At 40.9% G+C, this 10624-nt stretch overlaps 2 protein-coding genes across 2 annotated transcripts; one reads left to right on the top strand and one right to left on the bottom strand.

Moving 5' to 3' along the window:
• Nucleotides 1-1832: 1832 nt before the first annotated feature.
• On the bottom strand, nt 1833-3064 carry LOC110528016 (transcription factor HES-5). The gene is made up of 2 exons (XM_021609790.3): nt 2904-3064; nt 1833-2790 (listed from the first exon to the last, which is right to left on the bottom strand). The coding sequence occupies exons 1-2, from the start codon at nt 2964-2966 to the stop codon at nt 2389-2391; spliced, it is 465 nt and encodes a 154-aa protein (XP_021465465.3). The 5' UTR covers nt 2967-3064; the 3' UTR covers nt 1833-2388.
• Nucleotides 3065-9473: 6409 nt separating this feature from the next.
• Nucleotides 9474-10556, top strand: LOC110527126 (transcription factor HES-5-like). The gene is made up of 2 exons (XM_021608279.3): nt 9474-9601; nt 9711-10556. Exons 1-2 carry the CDS (start codon nt 9548-9550, stop codon nt 10143-10145), a joined length of 489 nt encoding a protein of 162 aa, XP_021463954.2. The 5' UTR covers nt 9474-9547; the 3' UTR covers nt 10146-10556.
• The last annotated feature ends 68 nt before the right edge of the window (nt 10557-10624 follow it).

The raw sequence follows: 10624 nt of genomic DNA on the forward strand, positions 1-10624 counted from the left end.
TTTGTCCATGCGATGAAAGGGGAGAATGAAACAGGAGTGTGGGAAAGCCGAGGAGAGACACGCCACACAGTCACACAGCCCGACAGGCAGTCAGGCAGTGGCCCGGCTCACCAGCTGTTTGATGAAACCAGAGCTGACAGAGCCGACGGCCCAACGTTAGCCTGGGGCTTTATATACAAAGCCCAAGACAGGCACGTTGGACACACACACAATGGCACATACACGTGTGTGTGCGCCGATGCTCATGATCTCATTTTAATCATACCTGTACTATATACATAAATTATTACATGAGTATGCATTTAATGTTCTCTTATTGGGGTGTCAGTACATACAACCTAAACATATTATCAACACATGCAAATTAATAAATAATCAAACTTATCTTTAATTAGAGCTACAAACTAAAGACTGCAACTTTAATAAAACGATTATTGACATTTGACCTATGAAGAGAGTAGATTCTGAGATTTAGAGTACATGAATTGTGTGTAACAGAGTGTGACAGACAGAGAGAGAAAGAGAAAGAGAGAGAGAGAGAGACAGACAGCAACACAATTAGACCCAAACAAATCATGAGAAAACTAAAAGATATTTACTTGACACATTGGAAAGAATTAACCAAGTAACAGAGACCACTGGAATGCTATTTGGGTCTAAACAGAGAGTAAATACACAGTGGGAGAATACCTGATCACTGTGACTGACCCAAAATTAAGGAAAGCTTTGCCTATTTTCAGACTCAGTGAGCATAGCCTTGCTATTGAGAGAAGCCATTGTAGACAGACCTGGCTCTCAAGAGTAGACAAGCTATGTGCACACTGCCCACAAAATTAGGTGGAAACTGAGCTGCACTTCCTAACCTCATGCCAAATGTATGACCATATTAGAGAGACAGTACATATTTCCCTCAGATTACACAGACCCACAATGAATTTGAAAACAAATCAAATTTTGATAAACTCCCAAATCTATAAGGTGAAATACCACTGTGTGCCTTCACAGCAGCAATATGTGTGACCTGTTGCCACAAGAAAAGGCAACCATGTATCCCATGCAAATTGAGCCCTTTGAATTGAATTGGGAAAGAGAGAGAGAGAGACTTGAGACTTCAGTGGCGATAAAATAATCAATATTACCAATATGTATTGTCAGTATCATTGTTTATATTAGTATGATGTCCACTTGTGGACCCAGTTTAGGTTACAATGTGAAAATACAATGTCTTCACAACAAAATATTTCAGTATTTTTTTTTATTTTACTAGACAAGTGAGTTAAGAACAAATTCTTACTTACAATGACTGCCTAGTGGGGTAACTGCTTTGTTCAGGGGCAGAACGACAGATTTTCATATTGTCAGCTCGGAGATTCGATCTAGCAACCTTTCAGTTACAGGCCCAATGCTCTAACCACTAGGCTACCTGCCGCCACAGTTTGCATGAGGACTCATCATGTGCAATCTGTTCCTTTTAAAAAAGGGTTTCACTTAAACGTGATAATTTTTTATTTTTAATTTAGAATAGAATTGATTCTATATTCATCACCAAAATCTGAGTCGACTCCATAAGAGTCATATGCCACATGGCAGGAAGTTTAGATAGCAGAAAAGTGTTGTCTACGTCTACTCATAAAGCAGATTCATAGTAGTCTATTTTACAGACAGCTCCAAACAGGGGACAACAAACTATAACGCTTGTCATATGATGTTTGCTGTCCTTCATAAAGGACCTGTTGTTACTTTCCATCTACCCTGTACATTATGACTTTTTCTACATGTCCCATCGTCCCCTGTTTCACTACAACTCCTTTAGAAACACACACACAGTATGGTTACTTTCCAAAACATTTATTGGAATCCATTTTAGGTGTCTGTTCACTTTATCAAGTGAGAATGAAAGACACACGGTGTCAACAATACATTTCACAGCACAACAGTGCCTATGGTGGAACAACAATGTCCCAAAAAGCCTTTACAAAAGACATATCAAAGCATTTGTAAATGTCCTTCAATAGGACAGTACATACAATAGAGTTAAAGCAAGATTTGAGTAAGCTAAGCAACCATACACGTTAAGATATGACCTTTACAAATCATCTTCATAGAAAATGAAAGGACTAAAGAACACATTGGTGCATCAAGTGAGCACAACATGCATACACACATAAACATACACGTAAAATATCAAACATATTCTTCATTATGAATTAATACAAATATGTTTTCAGCTCCTTCTCTGAGAACAAATAATCACATCAGTAGAATTCCGTTCAAATATAACAAGAAAATAATATAATTTCAATATAACGTTTGGAAATGTATTTCCTACAGCAAGAAAGATGGTAAACATCCATCCAGTTTGTGAGATAGTCTCTCTATGCAGTGGTTCTACCAAGGCCTCCAGACTGATTTGTGGCCTGTGATGGCCTGCTTCACTGGGCCCTGGCTGTGGTTTTGGTGTTGGGAGGAGAGTGGAGAGGAGAGACAGATGTCCTGTCCAGCTCTCTGGAGGTTATGGAGCATCATGTCCTTCATGGAGCTGGAAGACAGGAAGTGCAGTGTCTCCCTCCAGCACTGGGAGTAGCCCTCACTGTGGGCCCTCTGAAGGACTGGGCGCTGAGGCTGCAGCTGCTGCTTCAGGAACCCCACCGTCATCTCCAGGATGTCAGCCTTCTCCAGCTTGGCATTGGGGTCCTGTTTGTGGAACTCCCTCTCCAGCAGGGTCTTGAGCTGCTCTATGCAGGTGTTGATGCGGTCTCTACGCATCTTCTCCACAACTGGTTTCCTTAGCTGATGAAGAAAATAGGGCATTCAGTTAGTTATCTGTCCTGTAAGTTCAAATCATGAAGAAAAGGATTCAGTAGTAAACTATGACACAAACATATGTTATAAACAATACTTACTTTATGTTTGTCTTTAGTAGAGAGCATGGTGTTGTCAGAGTCTCTGGTGTAGGTAGGAGCCATTCTGTTAGACAGAGAGTGTGCTTCTCTGAGGAAGGCGAGAAGGTTGTGAGCTGAGATAGGAGCCCACTCCCCTATTTATAGGAGGCCATTAGCATTACAAAGCCATGTGTACCAGGCTGGATTAGCTTTCCCACACTCAGAGGCCAGTGGGCGAGGCAGACACAACAATGGGAGAGGCATCCATTATCTCATGGTTTACTGGCCTCAACAGAGGGAATGGTGCTGCAGATATCAGAGGCAGAGACTGAACACAAGCACATCGTTACATTTATATTACCTGGGAACATTCCTTATCAGGCATCTGCAGATTGGGACTGAGTCAGACTTGATAAGGAACCCTAAAGGCATATAGATACTGCACACTTCACATTGCAGATATTAATGCTAACCTATTAAGGAAACAAAGAATATAGTCAGAAGACACAATGTAAATACTGTGATAGTACTGTAAGTACTGTAAGTGTGCTGTAAAATTAAATAATTTCTCTCCCCTTACATCCGTTACTTATATACCATTTACATCTTCTCTGTCTTTCACATGTACAGAAAGCATGAGAAAGGTACACTGGGAGAGAGAGAGAGAGAGAGAGAATCACTAAAACAATACAGAAATACACTACGGAAAAAGAAGGAACAGCATGTCAGAAATCAGCTCAATGCAATTGAAGAATCCATAGACTCTAACCACTTCTGGGAAAATTGGAAAACACTAAACAAACAACAACAAGAAGAATTATCTATCCAAAATGGAGATGTATGGGTAAACCACTTCTCCAATCTTTTTGGCTCTATAACAAAGAATAAAGAGCAAAAACATATACATGATCAAATACAGATCTTAGAATCATCTATTAAAGACTACCAGAACCCACTGGATTATCCAATTACATTGAATGAGTTACAGGACAAAATAAAAACCCTCCAACCCAAAAAGGCCTGTGGTGTTGATGGTATCCTCAATGAAATGATCAAATATACAGACAACAAATTCCAATTGGCTATACTAAAACTCTTTAACATCATACTTAGCTCTGGCATCTTCCCCAATATTTGGAACCAAGGACTGATCACCCCAATCCACAAAAGTGGAGACAAATTTGACCCCAATAACTACCGTGGAATATGTGTCAACAGTAACCTTGGGAAAATCCTCTGCATTATTATTAACAGCAGACTCGTACATTTCCTCAATGAAAACAATGTACTGAGCAAATGTCAAATTGGCTTTTTACCAAATTACCGTACAACAGACCATGTATTCACCCTGCACACCCTAATTGACAACCAAACAAACCAAAACAAAGGCAAAGTCTTCTCATGCTTTGTTGATTTCAAAAAAGCCTTCGACTCAATCTGGCATGAGGGTCTGCTATACAAACTGATGGAAAGTGGTGTTGGGGGTAAAACATACGACATTATAAAATCCATGTACACAAACAACAAGTGTGCGGTTAAAATTGGCAAAAAACACACACATTTCTTCACACAGGGTCGTGGGGTTAGACAGGGATGCAGTTTAAGCCCCACCCTCTTCAACATATATATCAACGAATTGGCGCGGGCACTAGAAAAGTCTGCAGCACCCGGCCTCCCCCTGCTAGAATCCGAAGTCAAATGTCTGCTGTTTGCCGATGATCTGGTGCTTCTGTCACCAACCAAGGAGGGCCTACAGCAGCACCTAGATCTTATGCACAGATTCTGTCAGACCTGGGCCCTGACAGTAAATCTCAGTAAGACCAAAATAATGGTGTTCCAAAAAAGGTCCAGTCACCAGGACCACAAATACAAATTCAATCTAGACACTGTTGCCCTAGAGCACACAAAAAACTATACATACCTTGGCCTAAACATCAGCGCCACAGGTAACTTCCACAAAGCTGTGAACGATCTGAGAGACAAGGCAAGAAGGGCATTCTATGCCATCAAAAGAAACATAAATTTCAACATACCAATTAGGATTTGGCTAAAAATACTTGAATCAGTCATAGAGCCCATTGCCCTTTATGGTTGTGAGGTCTGGGGTCCGCTCACCAACCAAGACTTCACAAAATGGGACAAACACCAAATTGAGACTCTGCACGCAGAATTCTGCAAAAATATCCTCCGTGTACAACGTAGAACACCAAATAATGCATGCAGAGCAGAATTAGGCCGATACCCACTAATTATCAAAATCCAGAAAAGAGCCGTTAAATTCTACAACCACCTAAAAGGAAGTGATTCACAAACCTTCCATAACAAAGCCATCACCTACAGAGAGATGAACCTGGAGAAGAGTCCCCTAAGCAAGCTGGTCCTGGGGCTCTGTTCACAAACACAAACACACCCTACAGAGCCCCAGGACAACAGCACAATTAGACCCAACCAAATCATGAGAAAACAAAAAGATAATTACTTGACACATTGGAAAGAATTAACAAAAAAACAGAGCAAACTAGAATGCTATTTGGCCCTAAACAGAGAGTACACAGCGGCAGAATACCTGACCACTGTGACTGACCCAAAATTAAGGAAAGCTTTGACTATGTACAGACTCAGTGAGCATAGCCTTGCTATTGAGAAAGGCCGCCGTAGGCAGACATGGCTCTCAAGAGAAGACAGGCTATGTGCTCACTGCCCACAAAATGAGGTGGAAACTGAGCTGCACTTCCTAACCTCCTGCCCAATGTATGACCATATTAGAGAGACATATTTCCCTCAGATTACACAGATCCACAAAGAATTCGAAAACAAATCCAAATTTGAAAAACTCCCATATCTACTGGGTGAAATTCCACAGTGTGCCATCACAGCAGCAAGATTTGTGACCTGTTGCCACGAGAAAAGGGCAACCAGTGAAGAACACACACCATTGTAAATACAACCCATATTTATGCTTATTTATTTTATCTTGTGTCCTTTAACCATTTGTACATTGTTAAAACACTGTATATATATATATAATATGACATTTGTAATGTCTTTACTGTTTTGAAACCTCTGTATGTGTAATGTTTACTGTTAATTTTTGTTGTTTTTCACTTTATATTTTCACTTTGTATGTTGTCTACCTCACTTGCTTTGGCAATGTTAACACATGTTTCCCATGCCAATAAAGCCCTTGAATTGAATTGAATTGAATTGAGAGAGAGAGAGAGAGAGAGAGAGAGGGGGGGGGGGGAGGGGTGGGAGAGGGAGAAAGAGAGAGAGTGAGAGTGAGAGAGAGAGAGAACGTGAGAGAGAGAAACATTCACATTGTAGATGCCAATTAAACACAATTATCCAGCACCTTCTGGGAAGGCACACTTCCATTGTGAGACACCTTCACTCAGCCCCCCCACAGAGTATGTGGTAAATGTGAAAGAGAGTGTGGGAAAGCAGGAGAGGATCCAGTCAATAGGCCACACCCCATCTCCCCTCCATCCACCACCCCCTTGCCCCCCTCTAGAGATACCCTTTCAACCTGCTGCCCAGATCAGAGGCACTGCTGAGCCAGGGGGCACGTGTGTTCCCCCCACCTCGCCCTCGTTCACATGGCCGGCCTGTGTGCGTGCACACTTACCTAACACTCATTACACCTCTCCTCCTCTAATCTCCTCTGGCCTCTCATTAATGAAACCTGCACTCAAACACTGAAGCCTTCGGACAGTACAATACAGTGAACTTCACTCTCATCATCAGAGGCTATTACTAAATAATGTTTCTCCTATCACTCGTGAATAAGTTAATAGAATTGGTAAATGTCTACATACTTCAATAACTTACTAGACACTTGCATTAAAATGTTTAACATTGATTCAAATGGTTGCTCTAAACTAAATGGACAAAAATGCTAATGCTAAAAATGTAAAAAGGCAGATGGCAAGGGTATTTTTGGAGGGAAATCATTTATGGTCTGTCTTTTCTTCTCTCTTTAAAGATATTTCTAATAAGTGAGTCATGACTATGCAGATGAAAACATTATTTGAGTATGAACACATTCCAATGTGGACATTCCATCTATTCAGGAAGAAAAGCGATGGCCTCATTATAAGCCCCTCCACACACACACACACTCTCGCCCACGTGCATGGACACACGCACACACACCAAAACAGTCTCCATAGCTTTGAGCCCAGATGTCCCAGTGTCTGTGTGCAGCCAAAGGCCCTCTCCCTCTCTCCAGTGAGGAATGTGTGAGAGCTCCGACCTGCTCCTCTTTCCCACACTTAGCCCCCATTCACGGCTGCGCCCCACCCTGCCACAGCCGCCACTGATCCATCACCCCTCATTATGCCTGGAACTCAATAGGCCATCTGGAACTCTGCTGGGCGAGCCCAGGCCTCTCACACACTCCACACCTAGAGGAAGTCACAGGTATATCATACTGGAACGCAAATAAAAAGACTTCAGGCTGCTATTATGATATAAAGACAAATACATGTTATATTTGTGTTATTGTCGGATAATGGAATACAGACATGGACATACAGTAAATACACAATCCAATGATACCTAAACAAGATTGAACCTTCTCCAGAACAAGTTAATTGAAAAAAAAACATGTAGTGCTACATTGCAGAGCAATAATAAGATATTTATTGTTTTTGTATGTGTGAATACCTATTAAAACTGACCACCAACCACACTGACCCATGACAGTACTGACAGGGCGTCGACTAAGACAGAAGTCATACATTTGACAATTTCCCACTTCAGGTCACATGTCCATGGGATGCCATAGACCGGGGTCCACATTGAGGAGGATTTATCAGGTCTAAAGAGAGGTCAGGCATTTCCCAGGTCCCTGTTTGGCTCATGCCTCAAGGATGCCCTACTTGATGAGGCGTGTGATACCAAGCACCTGCCCCTCTCAGGCGAAGCCTGGTTCAGCACAACAGTCAGGAATGCATTGGGCCCTTTTACATGGCACAGTTTGGCGGAAGAGAGAGAGGGATACATGTGGGAGATGCAAGGTTGGTTAAGACAATCTCACAATCTGGAGTTAAAAAATACACAGAAACAGCATGAATGAACAAAATAGCTGTTTTTACTCTAAGATGTTAATTGATGTTACAGATAACATAGACCAACAAATGAAAAAGTTCTGAAATAGGTCCAAGTAACACAAGACAGTGCCCATGGCCATGAGTGAAACTAGGTGCACTAATTATAGCTAATAGGTCATTTAAAAGATACCACCGTTTATATGGCATCTCATGTGGCTATAATTATAAGCATCACACAAAATTGAATTTAAAAAAATTGAAAGATTGAAATTTAACCTTTGGAGTGCTGTCCATTTAATTTGTATGGATTATCAAAAATGATCCAGCAGAACCCACCTATTTTGGAGTAGACATACTTTCTATTCAACAGGTTGTTTTCATTATCCTATAGGCCCATAATGTTGCCAGCAATGATTGCTGCATTTTTTCCCATTGAAATGGGCAACTTTTCATTATCTATGGCATTTTGAATATGTATACAATACAAACAACAATTTGGTTGAAATTCTAACATTTCACCACTGGACTGATGCCCTCTAACTAGAACTAGAGAGGAAACATGTATTGAAGAACTCACCCAGCTGACAGAGGTTTCCCGCCACAGAAGCCAGCTGCTCCTCTATTCAAAGACTAATCCTGTAGGCTGTGGTGTCCCAACTTTCCCACAGCACACTTTCAGCAGAGCAACAATGTAAGTGTGCTGTGCTCAATACCGCATTAGTCACGGTCCTCAATGAGGCATCCCATTCCCAAGGGGCCACATGGAAAAATATCACGTTGATACATTGTTGACCGATTGGTGATGAAGCGAACAGGATAGAGTCGTTTACAAAGGTTCGCATAAACTACCTGTCTATAAATAGACTGTCGCTGTATAGCCTATATCTAAAATATCCTTTCAATGACAACAGACTTAATATAACAATAATAATAATCGTTTTTGGAAAAGGTATTATATAGGCTAATGTCTAAATACGTGCTATTTATTATAATACTATTGTTATGGTTCTTATTATAATACAATATGAGTAAGAGTGGCTATAACAATCATAATTGTAACTTTTGCGCATAAGAATAACAATCATAACTATAACTTGTACATAAAATAGGCAAATCAAACATTGTGTAAGGTTGAATGAATTCATCAAACTAACTCATTTATTTAAAAAAAAATGCGGGAAAAAGCACACAGAAGCAACGCCTCTTGATCCTGAATAATCTTCTGGAAACCCATTTACTTACTCAGGATTTGTTTCCCGCCTTTTGGGTTTGACCGTGAATGGAGCAACATTTTGGTGTGCAGTCACAAAAGGAACACAGTCAAATATTTCAGAGCATTTACTCTATTGCACAGTCCACCTGTTCCCTTGGGACACGATCATTGTCCCAAAGCAATAGACAGTCAATTTAGCATGAAGTAATGGAACACTCTTTCTTTGTACTGTCCGCGTTCCTGATTGGCCAGCAAGTGTGGGAAACCTGTCAAACTGTGACCCACACGGGTTTACAGTGTGAGGGGTGTATAAATACGGAAGCTCTGTAGAGGTGGTCAAACCCCACTTCTAACATCCGCAACTATCTTTACTAAGAGCAAACATCAACTGACCAACAGCAATGGCTCCTGTCAATATGTGCAACATTGTGAGGACCACGAAAGATAAAATCAAAGTAGGCTAAGTACAATTGACTACTGTCCTCTGTATTCATAATTTTAATTTTAATTTGAACATGTTTTTTTAAACTGCGATTAACTAATCAGATTATTTGTTTTATCCAGCTGAGAAAACCAGTGGTCGAGAAGATGCGCCGAGACCGCATCAACAGCAGCATCGAACAGCTCAAGTCACTCCTCAAAACCGAACTTCAAGCACACCAACCCAACTCTAAACTGGAGAAGGCTGACATTCTCGAGACAGCTGTGTTTTACCTGAAAGACAACAGCACGCGCCCTGCTTCTTCATTCAACGTAGCGTCACCCGTCCAGAGCTACGCGGAGGGATTCACCCGCTGCCTGGAGGAGACGCTGCGTTTCCTCTCAGCGCACAACCAGCCGACTGACTCGCAACATAAGCTTGTCGATCACTTCCATCGGGTACAGAAACTTGGTGAGAGAGTCGCGCTGAGTCCAAACCGGGCGACGGTCCCTCACAAAAGCAGAACTCCGAAATGTGTCACCGCAGGTGGAAGAGGGCCTTTGTGGAGACCCTGGTGATGCGCATAGCCTATTTCGAGACGTTAAATAATGAGACTTTCGATGTCAAAACCAGATAATATGTTGGTCTAGCTGCACGACCAAGTATGATCTCTTGTAGGAAATAATTATTCCCTTTACAATGTATCTTTTGTTCGTAAAAGTTGAAATTATTGTTATTATTCTGTTTAGAATGTAAATTCCATATCCTGTATTGTGCTATTGCGCATATATTTGTGACTTCACAATTGTGAAGTAAACTATTTTTTACATATTGTAAAATATATTCAAGTAATATCTTGGTGTATTTCTGGGAAAATAACTCAGCCATATGTTGCTGAATTGTAATGTGTCCTGAAACAAGCTGTGATTGGAACATTGATTATCACATTGATATGGAAATATTCCCCAATAAATAAAAGGAAATTACAATTTATGGACTAATCTCTATTAATTAGGTTACTATTTCTATGTTTTTTTTTTATACACAACACTTATAG

This window comes from Oncorhynchus mykiss, chromosome 7, assembly GCF_057628025.1.
Source record: "Oncorhynchus mykiss isolate SJ-2025 chromosome 7, ASM5762802v1, whole genome shotgun sequence".
NCBI lineage: Eukaryota > Metazoa > Chordata > Actinopteri > Salmoniformes > Salmonidae > Oncorhynchus > Oncorhynchus mykiss.

Coding starts and splice junctions, on each gene's coding strand:
- LOC110528016 (XM_021609790.3), bottom strand. CDS start 2,966: ATGGCTCCTACCTACACCAGAGACTCTGACAACACCATGCTCTCTACT. Junction 2,791..2,903: donor CTACTAAAGACAAACATAAA/GTAAGTATTGTT, acceptor TTTCTTCATCAG/CTAAGGAAACCAGTTGTGGA.
- LOC110527126 (XM_021608279.3), top strand. CDS start 9,548: ATGGCTCCTGTCAATATGTGCAACATTGTGAGGACCACGAAAGATAAA. Junction 9,602..9,710: donor CCACGAAAGATAAAATCAAA/GTAGGCTAAGTA, acceptor TGTTTTATCCAG/CTGAGAAAACCAGTGGTCGA.